The 27,246-nt window shown below is 35.6% G+C and overlaps 1 protein-coding gene across 1 annotated transcript; it reads left to right on the forward strand.

The window, feature by feature from the left end:
* Positions 1-2,101: 2,101 nt before the first annotated feature.
* Positions 2,102-25,675, forward strand: LOC147071555 (CLIP domain-containing serine protease HP8-like). Its single transcript, XM_085948310.1, has 6 exons — positions 2,102-2,352; positions 10,663-10,844; positions 11,989-12,208; positions 18,488-18,784; positions 22,302-22,488; positions 25,274-25,675. Exons 1-6 carry the CDS (start codon positions 2,274-2,276, stop codon positions 25,515-25,517), a joined length of 1,209 nt encoding a protein of 402 aa, XP_085804436.1. The 5' UTR covers positions 2,102-2,273; the 3' UTR covers positions 25,518-25,675.
* The last annotated feature ends 1,571 nt before the right edge of the window (positions 25,676-27,246 follow it).

Below are 27,246 nucleotides of genomic sequence, written 5' to 3' on the forward strand. Positions count from 1 at the left end.
AAAGTTTGTTCGACAAAATTTAAATAAAAAAATATTTTAAATCATATACTGTCATGTATAACAACATGTTTTTATTTGAGGAAATGAATATTTTTCAGAATAAATAATATGATTATCTGAGTCGTTACTTAATCACATCTAAAAAGCGTTTTTAAAATAATAACTTAATTAATAATAACAATTATTATACACATACCATTATCAGTTTTAAACAACGACATACAGCGAGCATTTTTACTCACCTAGGGGTTATTTGATTTGCTCCCTAGTATGCGTATACGTTGCTAATGCATTCACATCCTTTGTAGAACAAGATTTGTACCACGGCGACAGTATGGTACTGAGTAACCCCCTGTCAACGAAAAATAAACGCCGTAGCTTTCTTAATTTATACATAGGTGTAAGCCGTATTTAATTAAATTATTTATTTGAATACTGCGTAATCATGATTTTATGACGTTATTACATAATAATTTATAATCATTGCTTTATTTATTTGCATAATAATAATAAATATCTCTATAAAATTTCGGTGGGTTTTTAGATGGATAAAATAAATTAAATCGTTCATTTTAATCATGTAATTAAGTAGCTATATTATGACAATGATAAAAATATCAGACATGTATTTTTTACATGAAAACGATGTGGGAATGGGCCCCACGAACCCTTAAGGTATAGCCGCCCCTGATAACATGCGTAACATTCTTTATGACAAAATTTAGATTAATCGGTTGCTATAATATTACTATACGGTGAAGTAAAGAATAACAGCCAACAAGTCTATCATATAGATAGGTAGTAATAGTAATTAGTAGTCTTGGTAAAGTAATTTAAGATAAATAATTAAAAGATAAAAATAACTTTTTATGTACCACGTTTTAAATTTTTCTGTTGAATCATATAAACTTGACAATTCTATGTTTTAATAAATACTTTTTTTGTACTTGAGAGAAATACTGAATAAACATAGAATACTGAAATGTCATTTTGACATTTCATATTGATTTCGATAGTAACGCACGTATATATTAATAATTTAGTTGCTAGGACCCCCTCAGCAACCAATAATAGTGTTTTACTTTTTACGAGTTTTTCCGAAAAATAACTTTCCATACAAAACAGAATTAACTGAAAATGAATTCAATTCTGCTTAAAGATGGCTAAAAGTATTAGAAGAATGCATTGTAATCGTGTTCTGATATATTCTAAAAGTTTCAAAATGTCTAGCTTAGTGGTTCAACCGGTGCACCGCGGAATACTGGTGCACCGCTAGCTTGTTGCAAGTGCACCGCGAAAAAAATGATAAAAGCAATTGTGCAAAAAGATTTAAGGATAGCTATATCAAATATTCGACCTAATATTTCTGAAATCTGCAAAATCCGACAAGCTCAGGTATCACAATATTACCTAATTGATTTTTATAATATCAAATAAATTCCATTTTGTTAAGGGTAATTTTAGTTAAGTTTTTCCATAAAATGTATATCATATCTTTTCTAGTTTTCTTTAATATTTTTCCCCAGACTGTTCTGTTATCTGTTTAATTTGTAGTAAGTGTTATGTCCGCATATTTTTCTTTGTTTTCCGACCGTTTGATTTTGGTGCACCGCAATTTTTTCTTATGATCAAAAGTGCACAGTGACTTCGAAAAGGTTAAGAATCACTGGTCTAGCTAGTCGGGAAGTTAGTTAAAAATCTTAAATCGTCCAATACAAATCATGGACAAACAAGAATACGAGCTAATAAAAACGTGGTAAAATAGATTTTATAACTACAATTTCGTTCTACAGAGGTCGCTTTAAATATTCGCGACAAACATTTCGCCCACGGAATCGTTCGCGGCGATTCGAAGATGAATGGAATAAAGATATAATTTCTATAAAGCAGCTGAGGCTGTCAAAAATCTACATTAACGTTGATGATGACATTTGTAATATTATACTTATTTACAAAATCACATAAAATCTATAAATATTTTTTTTTCCAATGAAGCCCAATGATGAGTGATTTATCTTCTTCCCAAAAGAAATATCAACATTATGAAACACATTCGGACTCTTCCGTATGTTAGTTTGGCGAACGTTGAAAAATAATTGACAGTGTGATTGAAATATTCAGCGTAGCGTGTTGTTTTAATTACTTAGTAGTATTTACAATACTTACTTAATTAAAAAATTTTAAATCTTTTAAACTCAAGTTTGAAGTTATTTATTCTTAGAAACAAACAAACTAATAATAATTATTGTGGTTTATTATAAATATTACATAAAATGGCGGTGAATTTAAATACAAGTGTATTTTATTGGACTATTCTTGCATTAATTATGTACGTCAGTATTTGTGAAGGGGGTAAGAAATAACTTATTTATTACAACGTTTTTATTAGCTAGTATTATTGTTTGTCCGGTGGTTGTTTGTCCAGTACAAATCTTGCAATCGATTTTTAACTAACTTCCCGACTAGCTAGACATTTGAAACTTTTAGAATATATCACAACACTATACCAATGCATTCATTAGCCATCTTTAAGCAGAATTGAATTCATTTTCAGTTAATTTTTTTTGTATGGAAAGTTATTTTAGAAAAATCCGTAAAAAGTAAAAGACTATTATTGGTTGCTAAGGGGGTGGTCCTAGCAACTAAATTATTAATGTATACGTGCGTTACTATGGAAATCAAAATGAAATGTCAAAATTACATTTCAATATTCTATATTTGTTTGTTTGTTTGTTTTTTTATTTACTTCATATCAAGTACAAGTTTGAGCATATTGAGCATAACAATTCAACAGAAAATTTAAAAACGTTGTATATAAGAAGTTCTTTTTATTTTTTAATTATTTATATTATTTGATTGCAATACATGTAGTGTCTGTACGTTACTTAATTATATTATTTTTGTCAGCGTAAATACACATTTCTTTTATCAGAGGTCATAGGTGATGAAACATAAAAAAGTATAATAATATAATATGGTTTCTCAAAGAGAGCTCTCGATGGTCTACAAAATAATGTATTTTATGTGGTACTTGACTGATTATTTTTCAAAACTACATCCAGAATTATTAATTGAATTGTGTTTCTCCTTTTATCAGATTGTTGTTGTCGAAAATTCGCGTAAAATACGGCGACTAATATAAAACTGTTTTCCAAAAAATGCATATTGAAATGAAAGTTATTACCTAATGCAATGTACTCCATTGTGGGTTTTGTTAAACACACCATTATTCGCCTTATTTAAATATGTTGCTATTCGGTTTTAACGGGGATATCTTCGGTACGATATTCTTATTTGAATAAAATACATTTTTATGTTGTTTTGTTATGTTCGTTTACGAGTCTTAAAAAACTATAATTTTGTATTGACGATGATTAGATAAAATTGTCATTTGAAAACTATTATGTACCTATTTAATGCTGTATAAATTAGATATTTTTTTAACAATTTTAACAATTAAAAACGCATTTTAGTATCTTAACTTCTTAGCTTCAAAAAATGTGGATAAATCGTGATAACAGATACCGCCTTTCTTGCAGTGACAGAGACTCGATATTTGACAATTATAAATTTTACCTTTTTTCAACATCAACATAACAAATAAATAAACATAAGAATTGACCATAATAAAACCACTTAATGCAATTTTCACGTGGACGTAAATCATTATATTATTCAATTCATAATAAACAATATAATATTGTAAGAAACTAAGTATTCATGAAAATAATATGAAATTAATTTATCATAATAATATATCAATAATAGTCTCAGATATTTTGTATGTAGATAGTTAGCGATTATTTATAAAATGATATTGAGAAAGTTTTTTTACAAATAATATAATTCTAATGCTCTCAAACTCTGTACTATTCCATTTACGTCGTTTTTAAGACCAGGGTTTCGCCTTTCGGCATCTTCAGGCGCCGTGTACACTCACCAAAGGTAAACACACAGTGCCAACGAACACTCTTTACTCTAGCTTATATAATATATCAATACAATAAAGTAGGTAAAACCTCCATTACCTACCTATCAAGTCAAAGGTCACAAAAAATATAATAAACAAATCATGAATAGTTGAAGTGTAAGTAAAAAAATCCATCAAGTACCTTCAGTCGATAGTATTAATAAAATAATATAATATTTAAAATAAACTGATCGGTCGAATATTTATATCTATTCGAATTTATCATTGTTTGGAGTAGGTACATAATTTTAGCCTCCTCATATTATAATAGTCAGTATAATCGAATTGTCCGCTTATGCCTTATGTGTCTGTCTATTATAGGGACCTTCACATATATTATTTTATTCTATATTACAATTATACTTATTCTCTGTGATTGATCGTGTTGGCTGACCTAAATAGTGATAATAATAAAAATAGCATAGTTCATCTTAATAGTAATTTAATCATATTATATATAGAGACATCTACTCTATACAGCCAGACAATGTCGTACCTCTAGTATTTGTTCTCTGAGATAGGCATCAACACGACTAAACGTTTTATTAAAGAAAGTTCTCACTAGAGTAGTCCTGGTAGAGAAAGAGTATCAATCTCGGGACTTCTGTCTGTTTGGTGATGCTGCTCCAAAATTACTGCCCTCTTTAAATCTTTTTTTTTGTGAAAATATGAAAACGGAAAAAAAAGTTAAAATATTTATTTTATTTACGACCAAAATATTTAAGTAATTAAATTAAAAAATACGACATTTAACTTATATAAAATCATGAATTATAACGTAAAGCGACTAGAAAAGAATGATGTGTGTCAATGGAGCACAGAAGCACAATATAAATAAAAAAAAATGTAATAGATTTAAATATTTTTACTATCATTGAAACAAATTCAAGACACACGATATTGTGCTTGGACACTGATCCATCCCGTTGAAACTTTTATATTATTTTAGTATAATAAAATTATATAATAAACCATTAATTCACAAGATTTGAGAATACGACATTCTATATTTTGAATATACATAATAGATAATATACTGGATTTCCGCCAATGTGCTTTACCAATTAGGGCACTGGCATCCTATTTAATTACGACGAATTTAACGCAAATCAACGCAATTTGTTAAGCATTTCATGTGAGAATAAGGTAGTAGTTAAATTCGTCGTAATTAATTAGGATGTCCGTTATAGATTGGCGGAAACCCAGTGGTTGCGGGTTCAAGTACCGTCGGGCGTCGTATTTTTTTCAAAAAATATCTTTCTAGCAGGTATATCTAAGGTGTTCTCAAATTATGTATGTATAAGTATATTATAATGTGTTAATAAAATTATTAGAAAATGTGTTTTTTCTAATTTTTACCGCCTCTGCATCCACCCTTGACGATCGGGTGTTTCGCACTATTATACCCCCGATTGGCACGCCCCTGACCAATCTATTATGTTAACTATATTTGATCAAGTATGAATCATGCGTGAAAAGTAATTTTAACCGAAAAAACAAGTTTATCAAAATTAATTGCGATCGTTAAATGACCTTTATCACTCTGACCACAATCCCTCCGGTGTATGATGACCACATCCACTAGGTACCATAAAATATTACAAAAATAAATATTTTAAGTACAAATTAATGCATTGTCGGAAATGTATTTTTGTCTGAAATTGAGTTTAAGCATTGCCGACCCAAGTAGAATATACGATACATTCACAACGACTGGTTCTACTTTTTCCGCCCCTCCCGTTGTTGTCTATGGATGACCTGTCATTGCTTATCATTATTCTATAGAGTGTTCATACTGACGCATCTCTCATGTTCACTTATAGAGATGATCAGTGGCGCACCCAGGGGGTGGGCCAGGGGGCCCTGGCACCCCCCAAAATAAAAATTATCAGAATGTAATTCACCAGCACATTTATAGAAAAATTTCTTAGATTTTAATTTCTAGCACAAAAATTTCGAAAATGTCGGGGTTGTTTAGAAACCCAATTCCTAATGGAACTGTCAAAAAATTCTCGGTGTCCACTCGAATTCCGGACTGGTGTACACCGAGTACAATAGACAAAAGACCGATAAACGAGAAATTAGGCTGTATTGTGTTGAAGAGGTTTGTGTATAAGTTAAATACAATAATACTTTTTTTTGTCCATTGTCAATTAATATTTTGGAACCTCAATATTAAAAAATCGACAATAAAAATTCGGCGAAAAGAACGACTAAAACCACCACAGTCGGCGGTGGTGTAAATCAAAAGAACATTTTTTTCGGTGGAATTTGGCATACATATTGTAGCTCTTGAGTCTAGACCAGTGCTTCTCAAACTTTTTCATACCACGGGCCCCCGAAATTAGAAAATAAAAATTCAAGGCTCACCTCCCCAAAAATTTTAGTCTTTAGTGACCAACAGTCAGTGGCGCACCCAGGGGGGGGGGCAAGGGGCCCTGGCACCCCCATTTTAAAACATTTTAAACTTTTACCAAACTTTAACAAACCCCCGTTTTAAACATTGTAATTGAAAGCCAATAAACTATACCTTTGGGCTTAGACAAATAGATTTTAATTTCTAACAGAAAATTTCGAAATACAAATGTCGGGTTTTTTTAGAAACCCAACCCCTAATGGAACTGTAAAAAAACCACCCGGATTCCACCCGAATTCCGTAGTGGTGTAGGTCATAGCTTGGGAGGGCTGACAGGGCTCTAGCCTGGAGGCCCGGGTTATGGGGGGCCCGGCGTGTCGGGTTGACCAGATAAGTGAGATAAACACACATCATAAATTAACTTTAATAGTAAAAAAAGTCGCCTGCGGCGCTATTATTCTTCATGGCCATGACCATTTTCAATTACTTATATAATTGTGCAATATGTTTTCTGATTATTATGTGTCGACACTCGACAGCTCCATTATTAAAGTAGATGTATTAAAAACCGCCAATAATTCACCGTATAAGTACCCTTAATTTGAACTAAAACACAATTGGGAAAACGTTAATTTAGTGTTTCACACTGACTTTAATCTTAGCGGTAGGTAGGGGGGCCGCCAAATATCCTAGCCTGAGGGCCCGTTTCAGGATGTTAGGACCATGGTGTAGGTACACCGAGTGCAATAGACAAAAGACCGATAAACGAGAAATTAGGCTGTGAAGAAGAAAAAGAGCCTATGGGACTAATTTACATTCTCCTCCTTGGGCCCCCCCCAATATTATATCCTGGGTGCGCCACTGGAGATGATACATGATAAATAATACACTAGCATTAACACACTTTCTACAAATGTAATGCATAGATCAATGCTACATATTTTTTGGAAATCGATATAACCACCGGTTTTTGTGTGAAGGACTAGTCTGACTTTGACAGCTGATGAATAACAGGAATGTATATTATTTATAATTAACACTGATAGTTAATATATTTGATTTGAGATTTTTTTAATAGTTTATATTGAAACGATAAAGGGCGAATCAAGATGTCAAGCAATCTGAGATTTGATTTTGACAGCTGAAAAGTGGACCACTCGTTGGCTATGCAAAGAGTTATGCTCAGGCTTTATTAATCTAAAGATGGCGGTGCCTTAAGGTAATCCCTGAAGTAGTTATAGTCGACCGTAAATGACTCATTTAAAGTAGATTTAACAAATATAATTTTCAAAACATTCATTTACCTGTCAATGCAAATTGCATATAGACACCGCCATCTTAAGATTAATAAAGTCTGAGCATAATTTTTTGCACAAGCAACGAGTGGTCCACCGCCATACTATTTATTGATAACAAACTTGCAAGCAGAGTTTGGTATTCTATAATAACTGAAGGGTATAAATAAGTTATTAGTTATTGTCGTTTAGAATCGACTGACACATTGACAAACATCCTAGTGTATTATGATATTATTATACACAGAAGAAGTTTACTTACTTTGATCGTCACTTCCAATTATTAATAACACATAACGACTAAATCAGATGAACTCCAAGGTCTCCAAGAAATCTGAAACTAAGAATAGTCCGACAAGTGAACACGAGGCTGAGATCTGATTTTGACAGCTAAAAAGTGGACCACTCGTTGGATATGCAAAGAGTTATGCTCAGGCTTTATTAATCTAAAGATGGCGGTGCCTTAAGGTAATCCCTGAAGTAGTTATAGTCGACCGTAAATGACTCATTTAAAGTAGATTTAACAAATATAATTTTCTTTCAAAACCAGTATAGTGTAGGTCTACCACGTAAACGCTATTAATCAATTCTTTTTTTGGCTAAAGAATTCTTGAATTGAATCATCGACTACTGATAGCATGCGATGTTATCTATGTGAAATACGGAAATAAAATCAATGTAAGTATTACAAAATGAATAAATATACTGATTTCATTTGAACTGTTTTAAATCTTTTCTTTCTCGACCATGTCCGATCTTAATAGGATCGTAATATGATATGATTCATGGGCCTCCGCATAGTGTAGGTTTGTATTAACAGAATTTTTTTTTACGAGAAATGGATGTCAGTCACTTGCTCAACCTATTAGGTCCATTCTCCGACATTGAAAAACAATAATATGTGTACTTGTCAGACCCAGAATTCGACGCTTAAGCCGCGCGGCCATCGTGGGCTCAGTGAGAATTAATTGTCTGTATTATAATTACATTCATGGTTTGTATATTTAACCTTACCATTACTGATAATGTCGCTTGGGTTACCCAGCCTATTAAACTGCAAAATATTTCATTTAATATGCACTTCGTCATCTTCAGGTTTCCGCTATTCTTAGAATCATTAATATAGCATCTAATTAAAATGTTATTATTTTCAAAGTCGCTAGCATTATCCAGTAAATACATATTATAATTGATAGATATTCAAAACATTAATTTACCTGTCAATGCAAATTGCATATAGACACCGCCATCTTTAGATTAATAAAGTCTGAGCATAACTCTTTGCACAAGCAACGAGTGGTCCACTGCCATACTATTTATTGATAACGAACTTGCAAGCAGAGTTTGGTATTCTATAATGACTGAAGGGTATAAATAAGTTATTAGTTATTGTCGTTTAGAATCGACTGTCACATTGACAAACGTCCTAGTGTATTATGATATTATTATACACAGAAGAAGTTTACTTACTTTGATCGTCACTTCCAATTATTAATAACACATAACCACTAAATCAGATGAACTCCAAGGTCTCCAAGAAATTTGAAACTAAGAATACTCCGACAAGTGAACACGAGGGGCGAAAAGTAGGACCAGTGTGTAATGTATCGGCTTCCTTCTTCAGTGGGCAATGATAAAGGGAGACATGCTCAATTGTGAGAAAAAATTATGAAAATAAGCCATGAGATCAAGTAGTATTATGAATTTTAGGCTTTAAGAATGTATAGAAATAGTCATATGATTATAATTAGGTTTTGATGCCTTTTTGATCGTTTTATAGATAAAAAAAAATAATGATGACTTGACTTAGATATATATGTTGCCAAAATAGATATTTAGCAGTTACCTATTGTAACATTATCAGGGGTCGAAATGGACCGGAGCGTACCGGAGCGCCGTTCCGGTTCATGAAATCCCCAAAATTATCGCTTCGTCTCATGGAAAAAAATATTTAACCATTTACGCATCTATTCTATACACAAGGCTGCTATCGACGGCTATCGAGGGTTGTTTATCATATTTATGTATTAAGGAGGTTAATTGTAACAATAAGTTAACCGTCAGAACTGCAAAAGGTGTTATGTTTTAAAATCAACTCTTTTGGCTGTGTTAACTTTTAAAGCGAGATAGACAGTTTTGGCAACTTAGACGGCTAACTTATTGTAACAATTATAATACCTCAATATATAAATATGATAAACTACCCTTGATAGCCGCCAATAGCAGCCTTGTGTATAGAATAGATGCTCTGAGCTAGATAAGCCATATAATAAAAAATCTAACAAACTTGTTTTTTATAAAGTATACCTACATACAATTTTATCAGATAACTATGTTCATATTTTCGGCAAAGTATTGAGCGCTCCGGTTCGTAAAATTTTCCATTTCGAGCGCTGAACATTATCAATCTCCAATGGTAACCTCGTAAAGGGAAGGTTAAGGATCTAATATTATAGGTATTAAAGCATTATAATAGCGTTGGTTAGTTACTAAGTTTAGTTACAGTATATACAGTTAATCGTGTTTATATGTAATTTAACGATTTCTTTATTTTTAGGCAAACAACAAGGTTAATCAAAACACACCATATTATTATGCTGGCCATCGGTTAGCCAAATAATTCTAATAAAATGGTTTAAAGGCTGTGAAACTTTGGCTTACATTACAGTTTATTTCACCTCATTCTAATTAATATCTTTCTCACTGGTGATTTCGACAACTTTTTTCTGTCGCACACACGTGCCGGTTTCGTTCAGGCATTTACATCGACTTTGACCCGTTTCACACGGGACACCTATGTGGCGCCACCGGCGTCGCGAGATTCCGCATTTACATATAAAAATGAACGCGACACTCGTGTGTCCACGTCTGAACGCGCCCATTCAGTTATGTGTACAGGTACCCCGTGTGAAACGGGTCTTAGTCTCTCCAAGGTATTCCTCAAATGGCTTTCTAATCTTTTACCTTGCTTCCCTTTTTCTTTTGTTTGATGTTTCTCTTGCCACGATTATTAAAAAAAGTTTAATATAATATTTTTTCAGATGCAAATCTTGCGGCAGGTGATTACTGCATGACATCAGATAACCGACCTGGAACCTGTATTGAGCTGACAAACTGTGGCCCTATGGCCGCCCTAGCAATGAATGGAGGCAATCCGATGACTAATGATATTAGAGAAAAACTAAAACAAGATCACTGTGGGTTCAATGGCACACAACCAAAGGTAAAATTAGCCAACATCCTATTTAGAGAAAACTACAATTAGAACCATTTATTATTCTTTGGTGCACCAAGTTAGATTAATCGGAATATTTTTTGATTTTTTAAGCATATTGTCGATAGATCAATTTATTATCGTTGGCAAAAATTTTGATGTAAAGGACGTTGATCCAACCAATATCTTCTTCTTATTGTGCCATCCCCTAGCGGAGGTCGGCCACCATCAAGGCGATCTTGTCTTTGTCGTCTGCTACCCGGAACAGTTCGGTGGAGCTGCACTCGCACCAATCACGGAGGTTCTTAAGCCACAAAATGCGGCGCCGTCCTCTGCTACGCTTCCCATTGATCTTTCCTTGAATGACAAGTTGGGGAATGCTGTATTTTTGTCCTCTCATAATGTGGCTGAGGTATTGTAGTTTCTTGGTTTTGATACTACGTAGAACTTCTCGGTCCTTCCCCATTCGATTGAGAACTTCAACATTTGTCACCCGGTCAGTCCAAGGAATTTTGAGGATGCGTCTATACAGCCACATCTCGAAAGCTTCAAGTATCCGTGACATCTATTGGTTTAGCGTCCATACTTCCATACCATAGAAAAGAATTGAGAGCACATAACAACGTACCATTACGCAGTCTCAGACCTAGGTTAAGATCTCAATTGCTAAGGAGGCGTCTCATTTTGAGAAAGGCGCTCCTTGCGATCTCAATTCTAGTTTTTATTTCCTGAGACTGGTCCCATTTCTCATTGACCCATGTACCTAAATATTTATAATGGGTCACATGTTCGATTGGTTCGTTGTTAATGACAAAATTTGTGTTGGTGTCTGGTGCCGCTGTTTTTGATACTAGTAATAGTTTTGTTTTCTTGAGGTTCATTTTTAAACCATAAGAATTACTAACCTCATTAACCTTTTCTACCAGTTGATGTAAACTCTTTAAACCAATATCAACAAATCATTATCATCAGCCATCAGATTCAGGCATTAATTTCAGGTATAGATTTGGTATCGGTGGGTAAGTGACCAAACAAGACGTCGATGAATTTTTTCTATGGTTATGCTCTGTACTTGCTATAGAAAGTTAAAAAGTTATGTTTCACCCTGTTTTGATTTATTTTAGTTGTCAAGTTTATTTAAATTTGGTTACAGGTATGCTGTCCACCAATAATCCTAGAGTCCATCGGGCAAAGGTTTGATCCTGACACTACGTTTACGGAGACTGATTTTCGCATACCCTACGTGCTAGCACATCCAAATTTTAATCTTCTTTCGAAGAATTGCGGAGAAATGGCTGAAGATAGAGGATTATCGAATTCATTAGACATGCATCAGTATCCGTGGAAGGCACTCATCGATTACAATACTCAAAGTAAGCCAATTATCCCAATATTATTTTTTCTATATCAGATTATTTATTTAGGAAAGAGTATTATGGTATTACAGCGATTGGCCAATGCGTAAATAATACATAATAAATACAAATTATAAAAATGACTTTATTACAAATAACAACCAATATAACAAGAAAGTATGTGCTTATGTAGATATTAAAGTAAAATGATAAATACACTTATAAATTTAACCTATTTAACACGTCCATAAACATGACATAGTTAATAAAAAATAAATCAACCTGTATGGTGCCATCAAATAAGCTAATCGCACGATACACAGCATCATGAAACATCACATCCTAATGACATCAACATGAAGACTAATCCTAATCAGTGACATTGACTTCTTCGACCAAACTTTATTATTATTATTAATAAACCATTACATAACTTGAAAACACTTCAGATAATAATATACCGACTAGAAATAATAATATTTCAAAGTAGTACGAAACTCGACGGGATTTGAACCCGTATAACCATTGGTGTCGCGCCAATCTGTACAATAACCAATTATGATAAGAGCCTCCTATCTAATTACGACAATTGAAACTAGTAGGTCATGCATGAAATGCTTATCAAATTGCGTTATTATTGAATATCGGTTTTTGTGTATTCAATCAAGGATTATTAATTACCTTAATTACTAACCGACGCCCGGCCCTCGCCAAATATTTTAGTTATAACGTCTACTTGAACTTTCTAACAATTTTTTTAATAAACCATTTGAGTCCCGTCGAGTTTCGTATTTTTTTCAAATATGATTTTTTCTTGTGGGTGTATCTGAGGTTTTTTCAAGTTATGTAATTAATTTTCAATTATTATTGTCTATAATCAGCAGTTCTAAGGGGGTTGGTTTACTTTGACATATTTGTGCGAAAGAAAATTTTCCAACAACAATAATATTATGGTATGCATCAGGGGTAGTCAACCTAATTATATCTACCGCCCCCTTTTGTATCTCTGTTAGTAGTAAAATTTTCTAACCGCTCACCAGTTCCACAGTAATGGTGATTTATAAAGTAGTAGGGAAGTAACTTTACTTTATAAAATTTATAAAACAGAGTTACAGTAAGTTCAATTCAATTCAATTCATTTATTTTACATATTGTGGACATTACAAATTATAAGTTTAAGACGTTCACAACATGACATTGAGAAACAACGAAATATTATTAAAACAATATTAGGTACATAATAAAAGAGATTCTACAGTATAAATGTGTAAATACAAAAAATTAGATAGGTACAAGGAAGTACACCGGATGAGTTAAGCAGACCCTATTTTAAGAATTTATAAAATAACGTCCACCTATACTCATCCTCACGTAGATGGAATATATCAACATCCGAAACGATTTGGTTGAACAGATAATAATACTTAGGTACTTCCCAAATTTTTGTCGCCCACGGTGGCCGCGCGGCATAAGCGTTGGACTATCATGCCGTGGGTCCCAGGTTCGAATCCTGGGTCTGGCAAATACATAATATATTGTTTTTCAATTTGTGTGTGGGTCAGGGTATTTTTTTTTTTTTTTATATGGGAGTTGCATTTATTATTGACCTTGCTTATTATGTACAAGGTTTGTAGATCTTCAATTGGAGTTTTCTTTATTTATTAGTCTTTTTTTTCTACTATATAGTGTTGGGATCAGGAGGGATATACTACTGTGGGTCTTAACAGGAACTTCTCCGCATTTGCTCTTGTGAAGAGGAAACCACAGAAAACTCTTCAGGAGAAGACGGACTGTTGACAGAAATCACCAGGCCTTCCGTTTCACTTGAAGAGTGTTCGGCATTTTGTGTCCTGGCTTCGTTTATTTTGCCAATATCCTGCACTATTTTGATCATGTATGATACTACCTTTCGTGAGAGTTCCTTGTGAACTATCACGGATCCGATGTCGCATAGGTCCTCATCAAGACTCCTGCATCGCGCCTCCAGCTGCTGTCTTTGGAAGCTGAAAATGGGGCAATGCATAAAAAGATGAGGGACATCTTGAGGGGTCATATCATCACACGGGCAGCTGTCGATCTCGGAGAGCTTAAATCGATGCAGGTAGCTCATGAACCCACCGTGACCCGTGAGGAATTGTGTGAGTTCAAAGCCAACTTCCTGCATTCTCCTGAAATCAAAAGCATGGAAAATTGTTGGGAAAAACATTTTAGTAATATTTCCTGTCGTTTCTTTCAAATATCGATCATTCCAGAGTTGAAGAGTCCTGCTTTTTATTTTCCTTTTGGCAAAACTAAGCGGAAACTTGGCAAAATCTGGGGCCGTCTTTTTATGAGTAGCCTCTCGAGCCTTTTCGTCCGCTTTTTCATTTCCTAGGATTCCGCAGTGACTCCTTATCCAGCCGATGTGCACGTTCTGTTTTCTGCATCGTAGTTCCTGGATATCAGTTTTAATGTCCATGACAATAGGATTGACCGAATTTCGGTCCGTTATTGCATGGACGCCTGATTTGCAGTCTGTCAAGATCGTTATTTGTTTCCATCTGTTTGGTGATTTCTTCAGAACGTAGCTCAAAGCTTCTCGGATCGCCAGAAGTTCCGCCTGAAACACTGAGCAGATATCGTCGAGTTTGATCTTTCTCGACGGCAACTCTCTCACGCCATCGTAAGGTACAAATGCTGCACCCACTTTGCCGTTCAAGAGACTGCCATCAGTGAAGATTCTCAGCTCATTCTGTGTTGCCTCAGGCAGAGTCTGGTCATAGTATCCATGGTCAATCCGGTTGCGTTCCGAGGGATGAGGGAGTGAGAAAAAGTCTCCGGTTCCCTAGTAGACTCTGTCTTGCGGCAAGTCCTGCAGGGTGAGAGTCTTCTTTACCTCATATGATTCTGCAAGCTGCTTGATCCTCAGGTCAAGTGGCATGAAGCCGTTCAAGACCTGAGCAGAAACTAGAGAGATCGTTCTGTATCCTTTGCAAGATCTGATGGCAATTTGTCTTTGAATGGAGTTCAGTTTCTTACGGTTGACTTTTTTCTTTACCGCGTCCGCCCACACGCTGGAAGCGTACGTTATCAGAGGCTCGACAGCACCTAAATATATTTGCTGCATAACCCCCGGCGACGCACCCCATGTGGGTTTGGCGGCTCTGATCAATTTGTTCGTGATGCTTGCGGCCTTTTTACAAATGTTGTCGACGTGTTTGGACCAGTTAAGGTGGCTATCTATGGTGAGACCGAGAACCTTAAAGTGATCCACGTATTTTAGTTGAACTCCGTTCATGTAAATGTTTGGTTGTCGGTCCTTTTTCCTGGTAATGAACATCGCGTTGGTTTTGTCTTCTGCAAAGTGTAGTTTGGCTTTTGAGCCCCATGATGTGATAATTTTCAACGCCTTGTCAGTCATATTTTCAAGCTCTGTCGTATTGTTGGCTGTAGCAATCAATAGCAGGTCATCCGCAAATGCTCTCAGTTCAGCTCCAGGGCCCAAGTCCTCCTGAAGTACATCATCTAAGATGTAATTCCAAAAGCTCGGTCCGCAAGATGATCCCTGAACGCATCCTTTGGTCGTAACCTTCTGGAGCGTGGCATCAAAATGTGACAGTATGACTTTCCTTTGTTGATGATAGCTCTTCACTAGCGTAAACAAGTTCCGAGGGCACTTCTTGCTTCTCAGCTGGCACATTAGAAATGGCCACCAAGCATTATCAAAGGCTCCTCTGATGTCGAGCGAGATTGCTATGATCATCTTTTTGTCTTGCAGCGCAGTCCTGATTTCGTTGACTGAAGCGTTCAGAGCGTCTTCTGTTGATTTCTGGGGCGTAAAACCATATTGCTTGTGACTCAACTTACCTGTTCGATGAAAATGCCAGTTTATCCGATTTATCATCAGCTTTTCCAGTACTTTTCCAAATACTGAAATGAGGCCGATCGGTCTGTAGGACTTGATGTCTTGAAGGTCGTCTTTTCCCGGCTTGGGAATGACAACAACCCTCGCTATTTTCCATTGAGCTGGAAAGTGGCTCACTCTAAGACATGCGTTATACATACCCAATACTAATGACCTATCCACGTTGAAGAAATGAAGGCAAATGTCGGCGGTGAAGTGATCTTCTCCGGGTGCCTTATGTGGACTTATGTTTGATACTATATCATCGATCTCTTCTTCAGTGAATATCGGGTCGTTTGGGGTGTAGGGTAGAATTTCCGCCATACGTCTGATGTTAATCTGTTCGTTGGTTTCATTTTGTATGGTGTCGTCCGGGAAAAACTTCTCCAATAGCCGCTGAGCAGATTCTTCAGCCGAAGCTAAATACTCGTCGCCATCTTTGAGCGTCGCTGGTGGAGTAGTCTTTCTTCGGTTTACCAAAACTCTGTGAATTGCAGACCAAGCGGTTTCTCTTGTCTGTGATGCGCAGTAATTTTTCCAAGACTCGATTTTGGTTTTCGCAATTGCATCTTTATAAGTTTGTTTCGCTTCAAGATATTACGGAAGCGTTATGGTCTCTCTTCGGAGTCTTCCTGAATTCTGAAGTCTGTGTTTACATTTGATTGCTTCTTTCTTGAGCTTATCGAGTTCAGCGTTCCACCAAGGACAGGGCTGTCTTTTGAAAGGTTTCCTGATTGGTATACTTGCTTTGCACGATTCTCCCAAGATGTCCATCAATGTGTTTATTTTCTTTTCCAACACAAGCGAGTTGCTCACTTCAGAAAAATAGTTTTCAGAAGCGTTAATTTCCCTCAGTTTATTTTTAATATTTTTCGAAAATTTTTCCCAGTTCGCTTTTTTTGTATTATAAAGGGCAGTTTTCGGATCTGTGGGATTCCAAATCTTTGTGGAAATTTCGAAAGAAATAGGATTATGGTCGCTGAGTTGGTTATCATTTGATTCTACTCTCCACCTGTGAACGGTGTCCAGAAAACTTGAAGAGCAGAATGTCATGTCTATAACGCTTGTGACGTGACGGTTGTCACGATAGGTTTCGAAGGTGGGTCGATTTCCTTCATTGAGAATGTTCAGATTGAGTTCTGAAAGGAAATCTGCGACTTCTTCGCCCCTTCTATCGGTCTTCGCGCTCCTCCACCACACATTTTTTGCGTTTAGGTCACTCCCTATGAGGATTGAAACATCTCCAAGCAGTGTGAGTTTTCCCAATGTTGGGGCAATGTCAGCGTTTGGCTCCACGTACATAGATCCAATAACAAGAGGTCCAGCTTCTGTGGTAATTCTTACAAGGTGGGTCAGGGTATGGACCTTATAGGTTGAGCAAGTGGCTGACATCCATTTCTCGTAAAAACAAAATCTGTTAATACAAACCTCTACTCTGTGGAGGCCCATATGATCCTATTAGGATCGGACATGGTCGAAGAAAGAAAGACTTCCCAAATACTTTCACTAAGTTTGGCAGAATAAATCTTTATAAAACAACTTGCTAATCATTTTATTTATAGTGTGCTGTGTACGGGCTGCGTCGCGAGACCGCTGTATTCAGACTGCGAGTGGGAGTGAGTACGCGGTGCGTTCTCACTTCCACTCGTAGTCGGAATACAGCGGTTTCTCGACGCAAAGCGTACGTAGTGCCCGTGTGGCTTAGCTCTAAATACTGGATATCTGGCTCACTTTTTGTTTTTAAACCCCCTAACGCCCTTCATGAAAGCTGGATTGCCCACTAATGGGCGGTAGGGACCAGGTTGTCCACCCCTGATATACATGCATACAAATCAATGAAACGGATTTTAAATTGACATCCGTTCATTGATATACTACTGGATGAATCATAATATGCTTCTTAAAATGACGCCCGATATTCAGCGACTCGGCCAGTGTTAAAACTAACTGTTTTAATATCAGCGGACTAAACTCGATATAAGCTCACTTAATATTTGTCTCGAAAACGACCTGGCAATAATTAAGAGTAAGCCCGATCTAGCTTGCATCTTACTCTAACTAATAGTCAGCGCATGACGACTTGCTCTGTCCGCTCAGACATGAATTTTTGGTAGCTTGCAAGCTTTGGGTTGCAGAACCCTTAGGGTCACTTTTCCAAGAATGCAAATTTAGTTTTACAGCCAAGGCAATAAGTGTGAAATTCGGAAATCCATGTTAACGGTCTTAACGCATTATACCTTTAAGGAAATATTATAAGACGATATTCATAATATCTTCTTTTGTGGTACATAGTTAAAATGACACTTGTATGGGAACTCCTCATCTAGTAGTATATCAATGCATCCGTTATTAGAAATACTAATATGAAAACTTTATGGATGCCTTATTAACACATTTTTATCATTATGATCTAGATGACCAAAAAAAGTTCGGCTGCGGTGGTACCATCATAAGTGAAAGGTACATCCTGACGGCTGCCCACTGCCTCACCAACCTGAGCGATGGGATGTATGTCACCAGAGTGCGAGTTGGAGATTTTAATCTTCAGACAGAAACGGATTGTCAATCGTTTTTCAAGATTACGGACTGTCTTCCTAAATACATGGAGTATCTCATTGAAGAATCTTTCGTTCACGCGGACTACGATCCCATGACGAGACAAAATGATATCGGTCTTATTAGACTGGCAAGTAAAATAACATTCTCTGACGGTACGTTTATATAATCAAAGATGTTGTCAAAAATCTTGTATAAAGATGGACCGTAAACATATTTGGAAAATGGAACAAAAAAAGAACTATTATGATTTCTAAATTTCATACAAAGTCTGATATAAAAAAGCACTTTTATATTTTTAGACACCCAATAATGGCATCGGTGTCAAATTAGCTAACTATATTTTTTTTATATCTTATACAATATTTTGACAATACCTATATACAATAATCCATGTCTAAAACATGTGCCATTCTCCTGGCAAAGAGGTAATGTGGCTCAGTCCTCTTTGCTCTTTTCAGGCCGTGCCGGGAAACTTTTATAAAATATTTAAAACATATTATTACACATATAAGTACTATAATATTGACACCCCGGAAGTCCAGGTAGGGAGGGGAGTCGGGGCCGCACAGCCCGATCTGACCTCCGCACTCAGCTCACCGGTCGACCGGGCGTCGATGACGCCCTGGTAGCGTGCCGTCGGTCGGTTCGTGGGAGTCACACGACCAGCTTCCAGATTTTCGACTAGCTCAGTGATTGAAATTGTTTAGGGCGGTCAATTGAAGCTGGGTTTTGTGTTTGGGTAGAGCACGTTCAGTGTACGGTAGGTCTTGACAGTTGGGGTAAATATAGGACGTCGGGGTGATAAAAATGATGAACGCACCAATTAACCGACGCAAAGGTCAACAGTTTTTATTATTAATTAGGGTTCACAAAAAGTTACATACACAACACAATGCACAATATTAAGTTTTACACGGCTTATAATTTTTCAATAGCCCTAAATTTATTAATGATGGGCGCCGTAGGCTGTGTCAATTAAAATTTAAGAATCAACGGGCACGAAGTCCGTCGCGTATCGGAGACTCGGGCTTACTTGATCATTCCTGTCGATACAGAAATCGTTTTTAAAAGGTAGGTACACAATCAACAAATTATATTATTCGCGAAGCTAATTTTCAGCGGGACACAAAGTCCGTAGTGAGTCGGAGGCTCGGGCTTACTGCCCCGCCAGCCTGGACACCTACCGCGTGCCGCGGCCAGGTCTCCTTTTTTGGCTTTATCGCTGTCCCTTTCAATCTAGCCCTGAACGTCCACCCCTCTCTATCATTCTTGCCCGCAGCAGAATGCTTGGCCTTTGCATGGGTTTTACCTTAAGGGTCGTCCAAGTCACCTTTTTGCCAGATAGTTGAAAGTTACAGCGATTTCAAAGAATTGAGTCCAAAAGAAACAACATTTATAGTTAATTAATACAAATCAATGTATTCATACAGCAACGATAGAAGGACTTTGGCTTGGCGGACTATAAGAACCATGAATGTGGCATCCATATCTTTGCTCGTACTTCACCCTAAAGGGGTCCTCCATGCACGTAGAAACGTGGAGGTATCAAAATTATCCCAAAACTTGGGTATCTTTTTATCGAGAAAGGCGTGAGGCCCGCATCAGTTGAAATACGACCTTATGGTGGAGCGAGTTCAAAAGAAATTTTTGAGACTCCTTTACTTGAAGTTGTATGGATACTATCCGTGGCTTTATCCAACTAGCTTCTTCTTAGGTATGCTTACGTACTGTAGCCCAAACTCTAGACCAGTGGTTATCATGTGCGGCCCTGGTGGCCGCATCGTTTTCAGTATTTAATTTAATTAACTGGGCTAACGTTAAATATGCGTTATTGGAAATGAGTATTGATCAAGTACTAAAAAACCATTTTAATAATACCACGGTTGAAAAAGATTGGTCGAAGTTAGTTGTAGTTGCATTGGAAAAAAGGAATATTGAGGAATTCCATTTGCATTATTTTTAAATAAATAGATAATTATGTACTAAAATGTTCAAATGTCTTTTAGTAGATGGACTTGTCTATTTAATAAATTGATCCATTTTTTTGGTAAATAAAATATTTTTTTTCAAACACGACAAAAGTGAAATTTGGTGCTGCCACCAGACGTTTCCATAGAACTGTCAATGTCAATTGTGCAGCCACAGCTAAATTTTTTAGAACTTACGAATTTAAAGACGATATTTATATTTGGCCACGTATTTTTTCCGACTTATACGCGGTGAAAATGAGAACTCTGCCATTCTTGGTAGTATTAACCTGTGTCCCCCTGATAACTATCTTAGAAATTGGGAGCATCAGTTGTTCTCCTAAGGTGCAGAAGTAACCTGCCATTGATAATGCCAATTGGAAGGGCAATAACACTGTTCAACTAAATCACTTCGGATATTGACATATTCCACCTGCGTGAGGATGAGTATAGGTGGGCATTGTTTTATAAATTCTTAAAATAGGGTCTGATCATCTCATTCTGTGTACTTCCTTGTATCTAATTTATCTCATCATCATCTGAGAGAGTACTGTATCATCATCTTCATCAGCCTGAATCTATCCACTGCTGGATGAAGGCCTCTTCAAGCTACTTCCACTTCTCTCGGTCCTGTGAATTGTGTTGCCACGTACTTCCGCAGAAATTTATCATTTCATTGATCCAGCGGCCTCTAGGTCTACCTTTCAGACGTTTTGTACTTCTTGAATACCACTGGATGACTAGATTTGTCCAACGATTGTCTCTTCTTCGAGCTACATGTATAGCCCATCTCCATTTAAGGCTTTTAATAAACTCTATTACATCGCAAACCCTTGTCTGTTTCCTTATCCACTCATTTCTCTTTTTGTCCTATCGCGTTATGCCCAGCATGCACCTCTCCATACCACGTTGTGCTACTCTAAGTTTCTGGATCTCTCTTTTACTTAGGGTCCATGTTTCACACGCATATTTGATCACGGGAAGCACACACTGGTTGAACACTTTGCGCTTTAGGCACAGTGGAAGGTCACTTTTGAAGACATTATTCAGGCGGCCAAAAGCACTCCAGCCTAGCTTTACTCTGCGAAAAATTTCATCAAATATACATCCATCTATAGACACTTGTCCCAGATAGATGTAGCTTTTCACCTGTTCGAGCTCAATGCCATTGATGAGGATCTCTTTTTGCATTCTGCTTTGGAGGTCTTCTGAGTCTTGCGAGAAAATCACTATGTCATCGGCAAAGCGCAGATGACTCAGGTATTCTCCATTTATGTGGATCCCTTTGTCATTCCAGTCAAGTTGCCTGAATAAGTCTTCAAGGGTAACTGTAAATAGTTTAAGTGAGATTGTATCATGTTGTCGGACTCCTTTGCTGATAGGAAATCTGCGCGATGGTTTATGGAGATTGACAGATGCTGTTGCGCTACTGTATATATTATTGAAAATATTTATGTAGCGCCCAGGGATTCCTTATCAAATCGAACGCCTTCTCATAGTCTATAAAACCCATGCATAATGGCAGTTTGTATAAGTATATATTTTGTATTTACACTTTTTTACTATTTAATAATTTTTATATAATAATATTTCTTTGTTTCTAAATTTCATGGTGTGAACGTCTTGAATTAATAATTTGTAATGTTCACTATATGTTAAAAAAATATTCAACAAATAAACAAATTATAACTTTTACTTACAGCTCTTGGTCCTATTTGTCTACCAATATTAAACAACTCATCTGAACTGAATCTTGAGTATCTCGAAAACAAAACTGCAATTGTTTCTGGCTGGGGATTGAACTTAGTAACAGATTATAATTCACCAATATACCAACGCGCATTTGTTCCTGTTATATACAATAACTACTGCGGTCTTCTTTATCGCAAGTAAGCCCATTCAATAATTACAAACATCATTGGGAAAGGGCAGTAAGACATTGTATCGAAAATATATGGTCGTCAATGACATTAATATGGACATCTGGGAATAAAAATGACACTCACTTTTTTGTCGGGTCTGCCGAATGGGATAATCTGTTCTTACGCCATTACAATAAAGGTGATATTGCTATAAATTCCCGACGCTTTTTGTCGGGTCTGCCGAATGGTTCGGTTCGAACGGGTTCGCTCAAATGAACATATACAATAAAGGTGATATTGCTATAAATTCCCGATGCGTGGTATCGCATAATGGAAATTGCGTGACGTCTACCTATACATGTGCAAATGTCGCTGTGCGTTAATTTAATTGCTAGCTACTGTATTGAGTGCGTTGTCCATTAATAATGTCATTGATGGTCGTATATTAAAGACCGTACAACCTCTTTGGGTCGTATAGTACTGAGGTAGAATTCATGTCTAAATAAAACACGGATCTTGTCAGTTTACAGGAAGCGAGCGGCAAACAAATTTTGAAAACAGCCGATATACTGGATTATTTGTTAGGTTAGGTTAGATTAAGGTGCCTACGTTAGGTTAGGTTGAATAATTTATGAATTTTACCAAAATCGGCTATGAAAATTTAAATAATGGTCATATTGAATCCAATAACATTGGAGACCGTATTATACTGTCATCTATTTAACGGTAGACTGTAGAGCAGTGGTTCTTCACTTGGATTTGATCAAACCCCAAAGGTTTGGTGAGTCAGTCTCAGGGGTTCGGCGGAGGTCAAGACACACACCCGACTCATATGATACTTCCCTACAAAAGAGTCATATCCAGCATGGGTGAGACAGCCGTTCACGTTTAGTGTGACAACAGAGAGACAACGAGACAACAGATGTCAATGATGAATACCTCGATGAAATCATTAAAATTCAGCAGAGCCAGGTTCAAGAGCAACTCTTCAGAACAACAACGCTCTCAACGTTTTGGTGTCAACAAATGGTAACGCACCCTGCTATTGCTAAGAAAGCTCTGAGGATTCTCATACCGTTTGTTACAACATATCTTTGCGAGCAATCCTTTTCGAGGATGCTGGACATAAAAACGAAGAAAACGAATAGACTTTGTTGCGAAAATGACATGAGAGTGGCACTTGCCAAGGTGAAGCCGCGCATTTCTGAACTGGTCTCTGAAAGGCAACAGCAGAAGTTACACTGATTTGCAGTAAATATTCATTATTATATTTTTGTTTTTGTGTGAAAATCATGTTTAGATGGTTTTGTTATTTGAACACAGTGATGTTGATGCACGGTTCATTTTGTGCACCAGTAAAATATATACCTATGTTTTGAATTTGAAAAAAATATTATTTTATTTTTCCAATTAAGAATGGTTCGGTGAATGCGCATATGAAACTGGTGGGGGTCAGTACCTCCAACAAGGTTAAGAACTACTGCTCTAGAGGGTTATACTCGTATACTATGTTTAATATTGTTTATTCTATTTTGTGAGTTTGAATTAAATTTATCTAACACATGTTTGAGTGTTTATCAAATGGAAATCTTTACCAAAATTTTGGATAATCCAACGGATTTATAACTTTAGTTCAAGACCACCACAGGACATCCACAATATGATTAATTAGGTGACCGATTAAAAATGTGAAAGGCTGTTGAAACTTGTTATATTTATCATTTTATTTATAGTACCTACATACACATATTAATATTATCCAATATCTCCAATTTCTCAAATTATCAACAAAATCTCTGTATTATGACTGCATTCTTGTTTTTATTTAATAAAACGAATTTTTATTGTAGTACTTCTTCCACTTTTAATCAATAGATTAGGACCGGTTTCGTCCGCCTCAGAGGGACATTTTCAACATAGAGGGACAAGTTGAAAATGTCCCTCTGAGGCGGACGAAACCGGTCCTTATCTATTGATTAAAAGTGGAATAAGTACTACAAAAAAAATGCGTTTTATTAAATAAAAACAACAATACAATGCACTTCCACCATGAATTGACAGTAACAAAGTAATAGAAATTATGACTGCATGATTTTTTTTGATTTAATTTTAATGGTAACAGGATAAAACAGAACGTGACAAAACAGAACGTCATGACAAAATAGAACAGTCTGAGGAAAAATAAAACATTCATGTTTGTGGAATCCATTTATGAATTAAATACTTATAAAACTTAAGTTTATTAACGAAATATATATTTTTTGATAATATAATTTTTTTAATAATAGAAAATAAAAAAATATAATGCAATCACTGCATGTTGGCCATTCGGTGTCAACACCCCAATTTATCTGTTTGATTTTGATAATAATGCACACCTATTAATTGCCAGTCGATCACTAAGCCCTTGGCCACAGTGACGGGCGGGCAACGGCGCGGCGGCGTCTTGCGAAATTCAAACGTATAACCGTGTGTGATATGCCCCAAAAAAGACATTGTCTACAAACATTTCACACACGGTTATACGTTTGAGTTTCGCTAGACGCCACCGCCCGCCGACCACTGCGTTCTTGCACTAAGGGTCTCATAATTTTTCTTTACAACTTCAAGGTGACCTGTATGAGCATTGGCTAATAATAATCGCTGACTAAAAATATGTATTATTTTTTAAAATAACGGTCTTGTAAAAAATGTATATTATACATAATGAACAGTTATTTGATGATTTCACTTTTCCCCCTGGCTGTTCGATTTTGTCACTGTTCTGTTTTGTCAAGGAACCAATTTTAATAGCATGTCACCTTTCTTTCAGTCTTCCAATTAAAATCAGTGAAAAGAATATATGTGCTGGAGGACATGGCGCGAACGACTCTTGCAATAGTGATTCAGGAGGACCCCTCCAATACCCCGCCAATATAATCTCGACACGTTTAGGTATGGTTCAATTTGGAATTGTCAGCGTCGGTCCAGATAGGTGTGGTGTTGCCGGACAACCCAGCGTCTACACTAGAGTAGCATATTATGTGGACTGGATACTTGATTGCATGAGGCCGTGAATTTCTCTGAAACCTCTATAATTACTGAAGGAGGAAGTTCATACAAAAAGGTTTCATAATATACCTGGAAGAAGTTAATTTTATAAATCAACAATATTTGGTATAACCGTCGCGATTATTTTTACCCGAAGTAAATAAAATATTGTTTTTCTACAGAGTTTCTCTCTTTCTTTTAATCCTTAATTGCATGGCATTACATTTCAACGACAAACTGTTATTGTTTTTTTTTATATTTTATTATATTAATGAAATTATATTAAAAAATATACAATCTTTTGCAGAGGACAAAGTGAACTGCCAAAATATTTATAGTTTTTATACACATGTACAATACTAATAAATGTGATCGATTAGAAAAGTAATATTTACCTAGATCATGCATTTAATGGTTAATTGTTATAGGTAAAATATGTTATCTTTGGATTTTTTTGATAACTTGTTTTCACAAAAAAAATCTAAATTATTTCCCTTTTTCCCATACATTCCCACTATAAAAATATTAATATTTAAAATCGAGCTGCTTGGGTGATATTGGCATTTGAAGAGACAAAATCACTTAACATTGTTGACTTGTAATACCAAAATCTTACTATGTTCACATATATTATTTACTGTACGTTTTAAATGGCGTTTCACAGAAAGTAGTAGTTTAGATTGTAGACTATAGAGTGTGCTTTATCGACAATAGTAACTGCGACATCTCTTATTATTATAGTGTACCAATAGTGGGTAATACTGAATATTATATTGATTTCTAATAATGCTATAATAAACTGGAACGACAATTATGTTATTATACAATCACTATGTAAATATCGCTCTTAAATCATAGGACAAACTATTTCAAATCTTCTTCTTGTATAAGTATACATTTATACGTTTATAATAATAGGCCTAATTATGTAATTGAAATAATTAAGAAAGTTGTTAAAATACTGTAAGTAAGGTTTTAAGAATATTATTTAATAATAATATATTACCAACATTATATTTGGTATACTTAAATTTGATGCCAATATCTTAAATTATTATAATAACTGTAAAATAAACTATTTATATTAAAAAAGAAACAGAAAATTTATTAAACAATTTATTTATTAAATGTTTCATTTATTTTATTCTCCTTTATTATTGCTTTCAATGTAAAACACATAACGAGTGAATCAAAACCTTTAACACTGTTCAAATAAATAAAAAAAGTTCTTTTTCTAATTTAAAAGAATTTGATAGCTCACATGTATACAAATGTAAATTTTCACTTTTTTAATACTTATTAAAGAAACAGCATCTAAATTGGACGTATTTCCGCAAAAAAAAAAGATCTAACCGACACATGTTTTCAGAAAATTCAGTATTTGAGTCTATATTGATTTAAAATGATATATGATTATTAAATTTTATTCAAGTATCCCATCAGATATTTAAATTAAATAATCACACATCATATTTTTTAAAACAACAATCTGGGTTTACAAAAATACCTACGTCCAATTTGTCACTGGGTAAGTTTCAAATCACGAATTCAATGGAGGACATTCTGCCTCTACTCTACTGCTGGTTAAAATATGGGGAATATAAATATATTCGCACAATTGAATAGACGGTTTTCACAAAGCGCTGACAACATTTAAAAAGATGTTCGTCACATCGGAAATGGATGATATTCACAAATCAACTACAACTCTCAAATGATCGATTTGCACTAAGGAAAAAGTAGTCTGCACGTATC

The sequence above is a fragment of the Rhyacophila brunnea genome, unplaced genomic scaffold, assembly GCF_057557595.1.
Source record: "Rhyacophila brunnea isolate RB1 unplaced genomic scaffold, BYU_Rbru_1.0 scaffold_20, whole genome shotgun sequence".
In the NCBI taxonomy this organism is placed as follows: domain Eukaryota; kingdom Metazoa; phylum Arthropoda; class Insecta; order Trichoptera; family Rhyacophilidae; genus Rhyacophila; species Rhyacophila brunnea.